The sequence below is a fragment of the Somniosus microcephalus genome, chromosome 1, assembly GCF_052327205.1.
Source record: "Somniosus microcephalus isolate GS21.2 chromosome 1, FLI_Smic_1.0, whole genome shotgun sequence".
In the NCBI taxonomy this organism is placed as follows: domain Eukaryota; kingdom Metazoa; phylum Chordata; class Chondrichthyes; order Squaliformes; family Somniosidae; genus Somniosus; species Somniosus microcephalus.
In genome coordinates, this window is record NC_140987.1 from 253,143,884 (window position 1) to 253,161,130 (window position 17,247).

Below are 17,247 nucleotides of genomic sequence, written 5' to 3' on the forward strand. Positions count from 1 at the left end.
AAATTTTGTCTGATAATCGCTCCTGTGACGCGCCTGGGAACATGTTACTATTGCTAAAGGCGCTATATAAATACAAGTTATTGTTGTTTTGGTGAAGGAAGAACTATTGCCAGTACAATAAACTGAATCACATTGGTGCCTACGTATTGATTAAACGAATGCCCTGTAAGTGTTGAATACTCTTCCTGATGGAGATTTCTTTTGCTCTGTATCTGTAGGCATACATTGTGATAGCGTGTGTGCAGAAGGGCGATGGGGCCCAAACTGTACGCTGTCGTGTAACTGCAAGAATGGAGCCTCCTGCTCACCTGACGATGGAGCCTGCGAGTGTGCGCCAGGATACAGAGGAACAACCTGCCAACGCAGTAAGCAATGCATCGATCTCTGGGACAGATTTCATTTCGCTACTTCAGCAAGAAGTTCTCTGTACTTACGGGCTGAATTTTAAGACCCAAAAATGGGTGCATTGGGGTCAGCTCAGGCTCCTGTGCGGCCTGTCTTCCCCAGTGCGCGGCCCTTTCAAATTTTTACGCCTGCGCAGTATCTACAATGTAAAAGCCGGTGAGCGGACTGCGCGGGACCTGTCCGCCCGCTGTGCGCTGCACCTTAGCTGGCGGGAACTCTGGTCAGATGTTGAAATTTTTAAAATCTCAAACCCGATCCCAACACGGCTTCAACCCACCCACTTCCGGGTTTTATGGAGGCAGGACAAGGGGTGGGTAACCAACCCGCTTCCAGGACGTGGGTTGGTAATTTAAATATGTTAATGAGGCTGGCAGCCTTGCATTTAACCTGCTTTACAGGTTTAACCCTGGCCGGCTAAGTTTCCCAGGCGTTGGGGAAACCCGGCAGCTGAGGGGAGGCGAGGACAGCTTCGGGGTGAAGGTAAGTGACTTTATAGCATTGCTTGTGTACCAGGAGGAGCAGGAGTGCTTCCCCCCTGCCCCCCTAAGCTTCCTCCCACCATCAGATCCCCCCCCCCACATAGAAAGACCCCCAGGATTGGACCCCCCGACCCCCAGGATTGGACCCCCCAACCCCTGGGATTGGACTCCAACCCAGGTAGGGGATCAGACACCCCCCTGGGATCGGAACCCCCTCCCGCGGGATTAGACCCCTACCCGGGTCAGGGAATTTGAAACACCTACACTCCCTCCCCCCGTGGTCATGGATTGCCCGACTGGAAGCCAAGCCTGTCAAATAAGCTGACTTCTGGGTGGGGAACCTCTCGAGGACAAAAGGTGGATTTAAAACACCACCGCATGCGGGGGCAAGGGTTTCCCATCCAAAGCTTCGACCCTGCCTACGTAACACGCCCCTGTTAATATCCAGGCCATAGAATCTTACCGCACAGAAGGAGGCCATGGGGCCCATTGTGCCTGTGCCGGTTCTTTGACTAGAGCGATCCCATTAGTCCCACTCCCCCCTGCTTTTCCCCATGGCCCTGCTGTCCTGCAACATACTTCCCATCACTTGTGTCCATGTCCTGGATTGCAGTGTTGCTTTTGAAAGGCTGATTTCGCAAAAGCAATCACTCAGTTGTTACCGGAAAATCAGCAAATTGGTACCTGGGGCCCATGTACCCCGGGGAAGTGGCTGCTGCAATCATCTTCCCCTGACCCGAGGCAAGTGTCCCAGTGGCCCAGTAATTAGCCCCAAAGCCGGCCTGAAATATTTAAATACGTCTTACCCAGGGCTTTCATCAGGGTCGCAAATAGAAAGCTAGTGGAAGAAGGTTAAGGGGAGATTTGATAGAGGCGTTCAAAATCATGAAGGGTTTTGAAACTGTTTCCACTGGCAGGAGGGTCAGTACAACAATAACTTACATTTATATAGGGCCCTTAATGTAGTGAAACATCCCAAGGCACTTCATAGGAGCGATTATCAAACAAAGTTTGACACTGAGCCACATAAGGAGATATTAGGATAGGTGATCAAAAGCTTGGTCAAAGAGGTATGTTTTAAGAAGAGTCTTAAAGAAGGAGAGGTAGTGAGGCAGAGAGGTTTAGGGAGGGGATTCCAGAACTTAGGGCCCAGGCAGCTGAAGGCACGGCCGCTAACCAGAGGACACAGATTTAAGGTAATTTGCAAAGGAACCAGAGGGGAGATGAGGAAAATGTATTTTACGCAGCGAGTTGTTATGATCTGGAATGAGCTGCTTGAAAGGGTGGTGGGAGCAGATTCAAAAATAACTTTCAAAAGGGAACTGGATATATGCTTGTATGGGGAAAATTTGCAGAGCTATGGGGAAAGAGCAGGGGGGAGTAAGACTAATTGAACAGCTCTTTAAAAGAGCCGGCACAGGGAAGATGGACCAAATGGCCTCCTCCTGTGCTGTACGCGTCTATGATTCTAAGTCTGTGCTTATGGCAGCCTAGCAGGACCAGAGGAAACTCAGAGCCACTGTGTCTTTGAAGAATTAAAAGAAACAAAAAGATCTTTGTTGGCCTATTGAAGGGCATGGAGGAAACCAAGATGCAGTGTAAGAGGAAGGGAGGCTTTGCACACTGAAGGCATGTGACCTGAAGGAAGTTGACTAATGCTGAGTGGAATCATCAACAAGAGAGCTGATCGGGTTGAATGATGGGTGGAGATAACACTGATATGAAGCAGAAATTGAGTGAGAGGGAGGAAACGGAACCCTGGGGAATACCAAGTTAATATTAAAGAACTCCTCCACTAATATCGCACAACTGTAGAATAAAATATCACAAGCATAAGCAATGTTTACAATGGTGGTGCGAAGGAATTCCCTGATTTTAATTGCTCCACCATTGGTGGCCTTTCCTTCAGCTGCCTGGGCCCTAAGCTCTTTACTTCCCTCCCTAAACCTCTCCGCCTCTCTCTTCCTTTAAGACACTCCTTAAAACCTACCTCATTGACCAAGCTTTTGGTCACCTGTCCTAATATCTCCTTATAAAATTCTGAGCAGGGTAGGTGCTGAGAGGCTGTTTCGCCTGACTGGAGGGTGTAGAACTAGGTGTCATAGTCTCAGGATAAGGGGTCGGCCATTTAGGACTGAGATGAGGAGAAATTTCTTCACTCGGAGGGTGGTGAATCTTTGGAATTCTCTACCTCAGAGGGCTGTGGATGCTCAGTTGTTGAGTATATTCAAGACCGAGATCGATAGATTTTTGGGCACTAAGGGAATCTAGGGATATGGGGATAGGGCGGGAATGTGGAGTTGAGGTAGAAGATCAGCCATGAACTTATTGAATGGCGGAGCAAGCTCAATGGGAAATATGGCCTACTCCTGCTCCTATTTCTTAAGTACTTCTGCGGCTCATTGTCAAATTTTTGTCTGATATCGCTCCTGTGAAGCGCCTTGGGATGTTTTACTACCTTAAAAGGAGCTACATAAATGTAAGTTGTTGTTGTATAGATGGCTAACTTTAGTGTTGCTTTCTTATTGTTTTAACTTCAAAATGTTGCAATTTTGAATACCATTGACTTGATTGAATGTGACCAGTGACTTTTCCATTGCAGTCTGTTCGCCTGGATTCTATGGGCACCGTTGCAGTCAGGCCTGTCCTCACTGTGTACACAGTAATGGGCCTTGTCATCACGTCACTGGCCAGTGTGACTGCCTACCTGGTTTCACAGGGGCTCTCTGCAATGAAGGTAGCTTTATCTTTTTCATCTGCACGGAAACTTTTGGGGTCTCCATTTATGTTGAGCTTCACAGTTGATTCGTGCCAAATGAGAACACAAACAAAAGTTTTATTTCTTACGCTTTTGTAACAGTGATAATGTTTGCTCTCCTGGCCGGTCTCCCACACTCCATAAACTTCAGCTCATCCAAAACTCTGCTGCCCGTGTCCTGACTCGCACCAAGTCCCGTTCACCCATCACCCCTGTGCTCACTGACCTACATTGACTCCTGGTCTGGCAACGCCTCGATTTTAAAATTCTCATCTTGTCTTCAAATCCCTCCATGGCCTCGCCCCCCCCATCTCTGTAATATCCTGCACTCCTCCAATTCTGACCTCCTTGTTTGTTTGATTACTCTTCGGTGAAGCGCCTTGGGTTGTTTTACTACGTTAAAGGTGCTATATAAATGCAAGTTGTTGTAATTGTTGAGAAATGGCAAGAATTATGGTGATTAAATAAACGGAGTGAGTATTGACACCACTGTCAACCAATGAATTGGAGGCAGGGCGAGACTTCCGGCAGGATTCACAGCAAACAGAATCTATTTACTCAGCAAACAGAGGGCTAGAAATTGGGCCCCTTTGCGCCTCCTGTTAGTGCCTCCGGGGGGGCGCTAATAGGACACAAATGGGTTTGCGACCAGGCATGGCAATATCAACGCCTCCCGCTAAATTCGGCGGGAGTTTTGCAGCGGCAGTAAGATGTTGCGACTCGATCTCCTACACCTGGAGATCGTGAAGTTATTGCCGTGCGCAGCACCCCGGATGAAAAATTCCCTCTCGCTCCCTGCTTGTGTGCCTGCCGTTAACGACAACAGGTAGAAGAGGTGGCTTTCAGTCGGATGTCCACTGGAGGAGCGACATTTAAGGGCGTCCACATCTGGTTTAGTTTCCGTCGGCCAACAATGCTGCGTTGTTAGTTTCACACAGGCAAAGAGGCCTTTTGACTGATTTGAGCATTTTGCATTTTAACGAGTGTTCTGGCACATAAAGATTCTTCAGTTTCATTGAGGGGAGATTTGAAAGAGCAATATTTGGATCCTTTCATTGGGGCTGTACTGGCACTGGACCTCTCCCTCCACCGTCAATGTCAGAGGCAACTGAGGCACAGAGAAAGTGCAAAATGTGGCCAGAGGTAGTGGGGCCAACAGGGCTCTCAACAGGAGGCCTTACCCACCCAGGGTATTCCAGCAGCAGTTCTCCTACATTAAAATCACAGAGGACCAGTGTGTTAGAAGGCGCCGCTTCAGCAAGGATGTGGTCACACAGCTCTGCCACCTCCTGCAGCCAGAGCTCCAGCCTCAGCTCAGGACCACCACAACACTCTCAGTGGCAGTCAAGGTCACCGTCGCCCTCAATTTCTACGCCAGCGGATCATTCCAGTGTGCGACAGACGACATCTCCAACATCTCCCAGTTTGCCGTCCATTGCTCCATCCACCAGGCCACAGATGTTCTGTACAGAAGGAGAAGGGACTACATTTCCTTCCTCATGACCAGAGAGAAGCAGCACGAGCATTCATGTGGCTTTGCCAGGATAGCAGGCTTCCCCATCGAGCAGGGCACCTGTTCAAGTAGCAATCTGTGTGTAGAGCCGGAAGATGTAGGTGAAGTTTTAAATTAATATTTTGCATCTGTGTTCACAGAAGGACGATGTAGGCTTAGAAATCAGGCAGGGGGATTCTGATATACTTGAACAAATTAGTATTGAGAGAGAGGAGGTACTAGCGGTTTTAGCGGGCTTAAAAGTGGATAAATTCCGAGGCCCAGACGAAATGTATCCCAGGCTGCTGTGTGAGGCAAGGGAGGAGATTGCAGGGGCTCTGACACGAATTTTCAGAACCTCTCTGGCCACAGGGGAGGTGCCAGAGGACTGGAGGACAGCCAATGTAGTACCATTATTCAAGAAGGGTAGCAGGGATAAAACAGGGAATTACAAGCCAGTGAACCTAACAGTGGTAGGGAAATTATTGGAAGAAATTCTGAGGGATAGAATTAGTCTCCACTTGGAGAGACAAGGATTAATCAAGGATAGTCAGCATGGCTTTGTCAGGGGGAGATCATGTCTAACCAATTTGATTGAATTTTTTGAGGGGGTGACTAGGTGTGTGGATGAGGGTAGTGCAGTTGATGTAGTCTACATGGACTTCAGTAAGGCTTTTGAAAAAGTCCTGCATGGGAGACTGGTCAAGAAGGTAAGAGCCCATGGGATCCAGGGCAATTTGGCACATTGGATCCAAAATTGGCTTAGTGGCAGGAAGCAGAGGGTGATGGTCGAAGGTTGTTTTTGTGACTGGAAGCCTGTGCCCAGTGGTGTACTGCAGGGATCGGTGCTGGGTCCTTTGCTGTTTGTAGTGTACATTAATGATTTAGATATGAATATAGGAGGTATGATCAGTAAGTTCGCAGATGACACGAAAATTGGTGGAGTGATAAATAGTGAGGGGGGATGCCTCGGGCTACAGGACAATATAGATGGGTTGGTCAGATGGGCAGAACAGTGGCAAATGGAATTTAACCCTGAAAAGTGTGAGGTGATGCATTTTGGGAGGACTAACAAGGCAAGGGAATACACAATGAATGGTAGGACCCTAGGAAGGACAGAGGATCAGAGAGACCTTGGTGTGCATATACATAGATCCCTGAAGGCAGCAGGACAGGTATATGGGATACTTTCCTTCATCAACCGAGGCATCGAATATAAGAGCAGAGAGGTTATGATGGAGCTGTACAAAACGCTAGTTAGGCCACAGCTGGAATACTGTGTGCAGTTCTGGTCACCACACTATAGGAAGGATGTGATTGCATTAGAGAGGGTGCAGAGGAGATTCACCAGGATGTTACCTGGGCTGGAGCACTTCAGCTATGAAGAGAGATTGGACAGGCTGGGGTTGTTTTCCTTAGAGCAGAGAAGGCTGAGGGGGGACCTGATTGAGGTGTACAAAATTATGAGGGGCATAGATAGGATAGCTAGAAAGGAACTTTTCCCCGTAGTAGAGGGGTCAATAACCAGGGGGTATAGTTTCAAGGTAAGGGGCAGGAGGTTTAGAGGGGATTTGAGGAAAAGCTTTTTCACCCAGAGGGTGGTTGGAATCTGGAACTTACTGCCTGAAAGGGTGGTAGAGGCAGGAACTCTCACAACATTCAAGAAGCATTTAGATGAGCACTTGAAATGCCATAGCATACAAGGCTACGGACCAAGTGCTGGCAAATGGGATTAGAATAGATAGGGCTTGATGGCCGGCGCGGACAACGATGGGCCAATGGGCCTCTTTCTGTGCTGTAAAACTCTATGACCATTGACTGCACCCATGTCGTTTTGCGGGCACCTCATAACAATCCTGAGGTATTCCGTAACCACAAAGGCTACCACTCACTTAATGGTGTGCGACCACAAATGGCGAATCCTGACCGTCAATGCCTGCTATCCTGGCAGCAGCCATGATGCCTTCATCTTGTGGCAGACTGGTGTACCAGCAGCTGACTGCTGGGAGACAAGGGCTATCCACTCTCCACCTGACTCATGACTCCCCTCTGCAACCGCAACACACCTGGCCAGCACTCATATAATGAGAGACATGCTGACCATCGGAGCAGACCAGAGAGCATTACAGCACTAAGACGTTGCGCCGCTTCTGCCTGTGCGGCAATGGAAGCTGCTACATTGCCCATGACACGTGTCATGAGGTCTGGATCTGCACAGTCTCTCATTGAGCAGACCATCGGAATGCTCATGCAACAGTTCCGCTGCCTTGATCACTCGGAAGGAGCCCTCCTGTATCCAGCTGAGCGGGTGTCACTTTTCGTCATCGTCTGCTGCATGCTGCACAACTTGGCCATTATGAGGGCACAGCCATTGCCACCAGGCATAGCCGCACCACCTCAGGAGAAGGAAGAGGAAGAAGAGGAGGAGGACGAGAAGGGGGAGGAGGATGAGGAGGAAGAAGTGGAACAGGAGGACGAACAGCAGCGACGGAGGAGGCAGCCACTCAATCGGCGTTCTGCAGGGTCGGTCCGTGACCTCATCAGACTTCGTTTCCAGTAACTTCGAGTCCCCGTTCCGGTTGCTGAGTACATCGCCATCATTCCATCACTTTAACCATTAACCACATATATACAACAACAATATTAACTAATCACCCTTGTGCAAACCCTTGCCTCCCTCTTTACAGTCCCCCTTCTTAATCTACTGCTCCTACGTAGTGTCTCCCCAGTGGCTGCAGCAAGGCTGGTGGAAGGCTGCTGAATGTCCGTGCGGGAGACTCCAGATCGCCTTGCAGGATGCCCTCAACCAGCTCTGGGCCTGGAAGGCCCGGCTGTAGACTGCATCACCGCAGGCTGGGCGGCAGCAGTCTGGCCTGGCTGGATGACAGACAGCAACAAGTGCAATGGCGGAGTGGCAGTGGTGGGATCAGGAATGCTGCCATCCTGAGAGAGGACAGCAGGTTCCTGCTCCACTGACCCACAGCCACTCCCCCGGGGCAGCACCTCAGCATCCCTAACAATCTGCTGGAGCACAGATTGCTGGCCTGCTGCGACACCGTGAGATCCCAGTGGACAGTGGTAGACCCAGCAACAATGGCAGCAGTCAGAGCTTTCGTGGCATCAAACTGGGACTGCATGAGAGCAGTCTGATTCTCAATGGCAGCAGCCATTGACTGCATTACAGCACTAACGTTGCGTCGCTTCCGCCTGTGATGCAATGGAAGCTGCCACGTCGCCCATGATACGCGTCATGAGGTCTGGATCCACATGGTCTCTGGGAGTCCACTATCCTCTGCACAGTGGAAATGATGGGCTCCATGGTGTGCGCAGAGCTCTGTACAATGTTGGAGGCGGTCTCCTCCATGCTCTTTACCATTGCCGAGAGTCTCTCAGGCACCCTTGCCATTGCACTCATGGCTATCACCCTTCTTGTGAACGCCTCTCCATCGAGGTCCTCATCTGAGTCCTGTGCAGCAGAACTTGTGCGCGAACTCGCCCTCCAGGGAACTGGCTCCTGAGCTACCCTATCCCCCTGTCTTTGCTGCAGCCCGCTCGTCCCCGGTGCATCACCCAGTGCAGACCCCTCTACTAAACTTGCCTCAACATCGCGTAGTGCCAGTATCTGAGGTGGTGCCTGCGGGTGAGAGATGCAGTGACACGGTGCTTTGCTCCTCCTCCTCTTCTCCATCCTCACTCTCAGTGGGGGGCTCAGGGATAGGCTGCACATCTGGTTGCTGATTCTCTGAAAGAATAAAGGCACAACACTCGCGTTAAGGTGAGGGCAGGGGGCAGGAATGGAGCAAGTAATGCAGACATTCTCAAGAGATGGAAAGTGAGAAAGGTTTGTGGTGTGAGGGGGAAGTGGGATGAGAGAAGGAGCGGGGCTGAAGATACCATTTTTGTCCCCAACAGGGTCGACGTCGCCGATGGCCATGGCGCCCACCACCTGCCACCCAATGAGTCGCAGCGCTTGCTCCTCAAGGTCTGAGAGCTGCTGGAGCTGCGCATCACCCCCGCCTGTTCTCTGCTGCTCCCTCCTATTGTGGGCTACTTTGGCCTGCAAGAGAAACAAATGTGTTTGAGTCGGAGTCCAGCTGTGTTTGGGAGATATGCCTGCCGTTGTTGAATAGCTGTGATTGTAGGCAAGGCGTGAGATGTGGATGTGAGTTTGAGTAGGTGAAGATGTTTGGTGGGTGAGTGGTGGTGGTGTGGTTGTTTGCGTATTGTGCACAGACTGAGATTCAGATGCTGGTATGTAGGAGCTGTTGAAGCATGTACTCACCCTGACCACCCGACTGAGGTCGTTGAATTTCTTGTGGCACTGTGTCAGGCTGTGTTCCACCACACTACTGGCCCAGACCTCCTGGGCCACTTCCCTCCACATTGCCCTGAACACCTGAGGCGATGGCCTCCTTCCAGTGGCTGAGAACAGCACTACCCTCCTTTGCTCCACTCCAGCCCCCAATGCCACGTCTGTGAACCGACGAGCTCTCTCCCTGGGAGTGGGAACAGCCATCAGGGGAGTCACTCGCTCGCAGGTCACCTCAAAGCCAGCAATGTCGAAAATGAGCATCTGCACAATGATGCAACCTCGCCTTTAAGAGCTGGAAGGAACCAGTGTGGAGGATCATTGCTGAATGCATTGCAGCTGAAATTCATTAGCGCTGTGCTGGTAGCGCCCCACTGAGGTCATTAGCGCTTGATTTAGCGCCTCACTTCCTTCCTGGGGCGCTACCACCCAATTTAGTAGAAGCTCAGAATCCTTAGCGCCTGGCGCTTAATTTTCAAAATTTCAAAAGTTAGCGCCCCAAACGGGGCGATACCCAATTTCACCCCCAGAGTCTGTTTACTCAGCAAACAGAGTCTAGTTAAACAGAGTCTCTACGAACTACAGCAAACTATAACTATAAATAATTGTTTGAATTAAAACTTTAACTAAGAGAACGAGAGAAGCGGCCGGAGATAATGGTAGGCCCAACTTTTAAGACTCTAAGGGGGTAAAATTCGGTAGGTTAGTGTCTCCCATTAGCGCCTGCAGAGGGCGGTAACGGGGTGCTGATGCAGTAGCACTGGGACGAGGTGAATCCAGAACCATATAGCAAATCCTGCTCCCCTGTTGCGCCGTCGGTACGAGGTACCGCGGGGACTTCAATGCCAGGCAGATCGTGACATCAGTGAGCATGCAACACTCACTGGGCGCCCGATCTGCAAAGTTCATTGTTACCACTTACCTTTGTGCCTTGACCAGATAGCGACAGGGAGAGCAGGTGCACAGCTGATGGAAGCCGGCTCTAGCGACGTTATTTAAAGGCATCAGCATTAATCACTCGCAGCTGTCAGGGCAGGTTAGTTTCAGAGGCTTCTTGTCAGTTTCAGCCAGTGATGCAGTTTGTATGAGTAATTTCAAGCTTTTTTATCAGCAGTCTTCTGACAAGTGCAAAGTGGCTATATTTATTGTTCAAAGATTTAAACTGCTACACTTGGGGGCTCTACTGGCATGCCACCTCGCCCTCCAGGGAGGGAGCGAAGGCATCCAGAAATACGGGAACATGTGCACAGAGAGATGAGGAGGGACATCAGGGCTCTCACCAGGAGGCTTTACCCTTGGCAGGGGGTTGGGCACCAGGATGTAGCATTAGAAAGGAGAAACAAAGTATACAAAGGATTGGGAGAGACAGATAGCACTAGAATAAGACATAGTAAGTTATTAGGTGGGGTCAGACTAAGAGAGAATACACGTGTGTAAATGCACAAAGTGTGGTAAATAAGGATGGTGAGCTGCAGGTGCAAATAGCCACATGGGAATATGATGTTGTGGTGATAACGGAGACCTGGCTCAAAAAAGGGCAGGATTGTGTTTTAAATATTCCTGGATATAAGGGGCTGGATTTTGTCAGCCCCGATGCGGCGGGTATGGAGGCAGGACTGCCGGTAAAGTTGCAGAAAGTGGGGGCGGATTGCAAACCTGTCCCCATCCCGCCTCCGTGCCCTTTTGCCAGGAGGCGGGAAGATGTCCTGCTTTGGTTCCCGTCTCCTGGAGGCGGGAGAGGGATTAAACCCTTTTAACTGCCTGTTAACAGGCAGAAAAAAGGATTAGTCCCATTTTACCTTTTCAGGTGAAGGCTTCCCGACCTCGGAGAACCCTGCCGGGTTGGAGGAGTCAAGTAGGAGGTCTGTGGGGGTCAGAGGGGCCTGAAAGTGAGATGTAGAGGTGAGTGATAGGTGCAAGTGTGGAGTGGTAAGTATGTGAGGCGAGTGTTAAGTGTTAGAAAATGTTCACTTACCTTTGTTTCTGCCTATAGCCTTCAGCCGTGGTGGTTCCGGAGTCCCGACATCTTCGTTGTAGATTTCACAGACTAGCTGTTGGATCCTCCAAACCAACAGTCATCTGCTTTCTACAAAGTTGAAAGGTTTGATGAGTCCTGAACACAAGGACTCATCAAACTACACAGAATGTCAGTGTTTGACAGCTTCATAGAGCTGTTAAACGCTGACATTTCTTCTTTCAAGAAGTCTTGACAGATGGCACGTCAGATGTTGACGTGCTCTGTCAGTGACTTCCCCCTAATTGGCCTGCTGAGCCCACAGGGCGGGCTTAACAAGGTCAATCAGGGGAAAATCCCACTGGTTGGCCAGAACATGATGGAGGTGGGACTGAGACCCGACAAGCAGCAGTCCTGCCTCCAACATGTCTCCATTCACAAAATCCAGCCCAAGGTGTTCAGGAAAGAAAGGAGGTAGGGTGGCAGTATTGGTTAAGGAGAATGTTACAGTGCTGGAGGGAGAGGATGTCCTGGAGGGGGCAAGGACAGAATCTATTTGGTTAGAGTTAAGAAATAATAGAGGTGCAATTACACTACTAGGTGTATTTTATAGGCCACCAACTAGTGGGAAAGATATAGAGGAGCAAATTTGCAGGGATATTATAGAGAGGTGCAAGACCTATAGAATAGTAATAATGTGGGACTTCAATTATCCTAATATAGACTAGGATAGTAAAAGCGCAAAGGGCATAGAGGGGGAAGAATTTCTGAAGTGTGTTCAGGAGAACTTTCTTGATCAGTACGTTTCCGGCCTAATGAGAAAGGAGGCATTGCTGGATCTGGTTCTGGGGAATGAGGTGGGTCAAGCGGAGCAAGTGTCAGTAGGGGAAGATTTAGGGAACAGTGATCATAATAGTTTCGATTAGCTATGGAAAAGCATAGGGAGAAATCTAGAGTAAAAATACTTAATTGGAGGAAGGCAAATTTCAGTGGGTTGAGAACGGATCTGGCCCAGGTAAATTGGAATCAAAGATTGGCAGGCAAAACTGTAATCAAACAATGGGCTGCCTTTAAAGAGGAGATGGTTCGGGTATAGTCGAGGTACATTCCCACGCAGGGGGAAAGGTAGGGCAACAAAAGCCAGAGCTCCCTGGATGATGAAAGAGATAGAGAGTAAAATGAAGCAGAAAAAGAGCATGTATGACAGATGTCAGGTTGAGAATACAAGTGAGAATCAGGCTGAATATAGAAAGTTCAGAGGGGAAGTGAAAAAGAAAATAAGAGGGGCAAAGAGAGTATGAAAATAGATTGGCAGCCAACATTAAAGGGAATTCAAAAGTTTTCTATAGGCATATAAATAATAAACGGGTAGTGAGAGGAGGGATGGGTCTGATTAGGAACCAAAAATGAGACCTATGCATGGAGGCAGGGGGTATGACTGAGGTACTAAATCAGTACTTTGCATCTGTCTTCACCAAGGAAGAAGATGCTGCCAAAGCCATAGTGAACGAGGAGGTAGTTGAAATACTGGATGAGATAAAATTTGATAGAGGAGGTACTAGAAAGGCTGGCTGTACTTAAAGTTGATAATTCACCAGGACCAGATGGGATGCATCCTAGGATGCTGAGGGGGGTTAAGGAGGAAATTGCGGAGGTACTGGCCATAATCTTCCAATTCTCCTTAGATACGGGGGTGGTGCCAGACGACTGGAGAATTGCAAATGTTACACCCTTGTTCAAAAAAGGGTGTAAGGATAAACCCAACAACTACAGGCCAGTCAGTTTAACTTCAGTAGTGGGGAAGCTTTTAGAAATGATAATCGGGGACAAAGTTAACAGCCACTTGGACAAGTGTGGATTAGTTAAGGAAAGCCAGCACGGATTTGTTAAAGGCAAATCGTGTTTAACTAACTTGATTTGAGATTTTTGATGAGGTAACAGAGGGGGTTGATGAGGGCAATGCAATTGACGTGGTATACATGGACTTCCAAAAGGCGTTTGATAAAGTGCCGCACAATAGGCTTGCCAGCAAAGTTGAAGCCCATGGAATAAAAGGGACAGTGGCAGCATGGATACGATATTGGCTAAGTGACAGGAAACAGAGAGAAGTGGTGGACGGTTGTTTTTCGGACTGGAGGAAGGTATACAGTGGTGTTCCCCAGGGGTCGGTACTAGAACCACTGCATTTCTTGATATATATTAATGACTTGGACTTCGGAGTACAGGCCACAATTTCAAAATTTGCAGATGACACAAAACTTGGAACTACAGTGAACAGTGAGGAGGATAGTGATAGACTTCAAGAAGACATAGACAGGCTGGTGAAATGGGTGAACATGTGGCAGATGAAATTTAACGCAGAAAAGTGCAAAGTGATACATTTTCGTAGGAAGAATGAGGAGAAGCAATATAAACTAAAGGGTACAATCCTAAAAGGGGTGCATGAACAGAGAGACCTGGGGGTATATGTGCACAAATCGTTGAAGGTGGCAGGGCAGGTTGAGAATGTGGTTAAAAAAGCATACGGGATCCTGGGCTTCATAAATCGAGTTATAGGGCTGGATTTTCCAAGGCCCAAGGAGGCGGGCATGCAGGCGGGACAACCGGTAAAATCGGAAAAAGTGGGGGCGAATGGCAAACCCACCTCCAGCCTGCCTCCGTGCCCTTTTGCCAGGAGGCGGGAGGACGTGCAGCTTTGGGTCCTGTTTCCTGGAGGCGGGAAAGGCATTTAACCCTTTTAACTGCCTGTTAACAAATAGTTAACAGGCTGAAAAAAGGATTAGTGCCATTTTACCTTCACAGGTGAAGGCTTCCCGACCTCGGAGAACCCCGTCGGGTTGGAGGAGACATGGAGGAGGTCTGCGGTGGTCAGAGGCACCTAGAAGTAAGGTGTAGACGTGAGTGATGGGTGCAAGTGTGGAGTGGTAAATATTTAAGGTGAATAATAAGTTTAAAAAAGTGTGCACTTACCTTGTTTTCTTTCTACAGCCTTTAGCTGTGCTGGATGGGGAGAGCCGACATCCTCCTTGTCAATTTCACATAATGGCTGTTGGATCCTCCGATCCTACAGACATGAAATTTACAAAGTTGAAAGGTTTGATGAGTCCTCACCACAAAGCCTCATCAAACTAAAGAGAATGTCAGTGTTTGACAGCTTCACAGAGCTGTCAAACGCTGTAATTTCTTCTTTCAAGAAATCTTGACATTGACGTGATCTATCAGTGACTTCCTCCCTAATTGGCCTGCTGAGCCCTCAGGGCAGGCATAACAAGCTCAATCGGGGAAAATCCCTCTGATTGGTCAGGCGAGGATGGAGGCAGGACATTGAAACGACAAGCAGTTATGATGAACCTTTATAAACTCACCCGTGGCTAACAAGGGAAATTAGGGATAGCATAAGATCCAAGGAGAAGATATATACATTGGCCAGAAAAAGCAGTAAACTTGAGGACTGGGAGCAGTTTAGGATTCAGCAAAGGAGGACAAAGGGATTAATTAAGAGGGGGAAAATAGAGTATGAGAGTAAGATTTCAGGGAACATAAAAACTGACTCTAAAAGCTTTTATAGATATGTGAAGAGAAAAAGATTGGTGAAGTCAAGCATAGGTGCCTTGCAGTCAGAATCAGGGGAATTTTAAATGGGGAACAAAGAAATGGTAGACCAATTATATATACATATTTTGGTTCTGTCTTCACAAAGAAGGACACAAATAACCTCCCAGAGATGTCGGGGAACATAGGGTCTAATGAGAGGGAGGAACTGAAAGAAATCAGTATTTGTAGGAAAATGGTGGTAGGGAAATTGACGGGATTGAAGGCCAATAAATCCCCAGGGCCTGATAATCTACATCCTAGGGTAATTAAGGAAGTAGCCCTAGAAATAGTAGATGCATTGCTGGTCATCTTCCAAAATTCTATAGACTCTGGAACAGTTCCCATGGATTGGAGGGTAGCTAATGTTACCCCACTATTCAAAAAAGGTGGTAGAGAGAAAACGGGGAATTATAGACCGGTAAGCCTGACATCGGTAGTGGGGAAAATGCTAGAGTCCATTATAAAAGATGTAATAGCAGAGCACTTGGAAAACAGTGACAGGATCGGACAAAGTCAACATGGATTTACAAAAGGTAAATCGTGCTTGACTAATCTACTGGAATTTTTTGAGGATGTAACTGGTAGAATAGATAAGGGAGAACCAGTGGATGTGGTGTATTTGGACTTTCAGAAGGCTTTCGATAAGGTCCCGCATAAGAGATTAGCGTGTAAAGTTAAGGCACATGGGATTGGGGGCAAGGTACTGACTTGGATAAAGAACTTATTGGCAGACAGGAAGCAAAGAGTTGGAATAAACGGGCCTTTTTCCGAGTGGCAGGCAGTGACTAGTGGAATAACGCAGGGATCGGTGCTAGAACCCCAGTTATTCACAATATATATAAATGATCTAGACGAGGGAACTAGATGTAATATCTCCAAGTTTGCAGACGACACAAAGCTGGGTGGGCGTGTGTGCTGTGAGGAGGATGCCGAGAAACTCCAGTATGATTTGGACAGGTTGGGTGATTGGGCAGAAGCATGGCAGATGCAGTATAATGTGGATAAAAGCAAGGTTATCCACTTTGGTGGCAAAAACAGGAAGGCAGATTATTATCTGAATGGCAATAGATTGGGAGAAGGGGAAGTGCAACGAGACCTGGGTGTCCTTGTGCACCAGTCGCTGAAGGTAAGCATGCAGGTGCAGCAGGCAGTTAAGAAGGCAAATGGTATGTTGGCCTTCATAGCGAGAGGGTTCGAGTACAAGAACAAGGATGTCTTGCTGCAGTTATACAGGGCCTTGGTGAGACCACACCTTGAGTATTGTGTGCAGTTTTGGTCGCCTTATCTGAGGAAGGATGTTCTTGCCATGGAGGGAGTGCAGCGAAGATTCACCAGACTGATACCTGGGATGGCAGGAATGACGTATGAGGAGAGATTGGGTCGATTGGGCTTATACTCGCTGGAGTTCAGAAGAATGAGAGGGGATCTCATTGAAACTTATAAAATTCTAACAGGACTGGACAGAGTGGATGCAGGAAGGATGTTCCCGATGGCGGGGGAGTCCAGAACCAGGGGTCATAGTCTAAGGATAAGGAATAAGCCATTTAGGACAGAGATGAGGAGGAATTTCTTCACCCAGAGAGTGGTGAACCTCTGGAATTCTCTACCACAGAAGGCAGTGGAGGCCAATTCATTAAATATATTCAAGAAGGAGTTGGATATATTTCTTAAGGCTAAAGGGATCAAGGGATATGGGGAGAAGGCAGGGACAGGGTACTGAATTTGGATGATCAGCCATGATCTCATTGAATGGCGGAGCAGGCTCGAGGAGCCGAAGGGCCTACTCCTGCTCCTATCCTCTATGTTTCTGGTTCGGCCTCAACTGGAGTATCGTGTCCAATTCTGGGCACTGCACTTTAGGAAGGATGTGGAGGCCTTAGAGTTAATGCAGAAAAGATTTACGAGAATGATTCCAGGGATGAGGCACTTCAGTTACGTGGATAGACTAGAGAAGCTGGGGTTGTTCTCCTTAGAGCAGAGAAGGTTGAGGGAAAATTTGATAGAGGTGCTCAAAATCATGAGGGGTCTAGAGAGAGTAGATAGAGAGAAACTGTTCCCATTGGCGGAAGGGCCGAGAACCAGAGGACACAGATTTATGGTGATTGGCAAAAGAACCAAAGGCGAAATGAGGTAAACCTTTTTATGCAGCGAGTGGTTATGATCTGGAATGCACTGCCTGAAAGGGAGATGGAGGCAGACTCAATCGTGGCTTTCAAAAGGGAGTTGGATAATTACCTGAAGGAAACAAATTTGTAG

General features: G+C 48.4%; 1 protein-coding gene across 3 annotated transcripts in view; it reads left to right on the forward strand.

Moving 5' to 3' along the window:
* The window catches only part of megf10 (multiple EGF-like-domains 10), a 267,435-nt gene that overhangs the window by 203,258 nt on the left and 46,930 nt on the right, over positions 1 to 17,247 (forward strand). For all 3 annotated transcript variants that reach the window (XR_015078906.1, XM_085992076.1, XM_085992069.1), the window contains exons 14-15: positions 219 to 365; positions 3,487 to 3,621. Coding sequence is in view for 2 of the 3 variants with exons in the window: in XM_085992076.1 (XP_085848202.1) it covers positions 219 to 365; positions 3,487 to 3,621 (282 nt within the window). In the remaining variant the exon portion in view is untranslated. The remainder of the gene's footprint in view (positions 1 to 218; positions 366 to 3,486; positions 3,622 to 17,247) is intronic.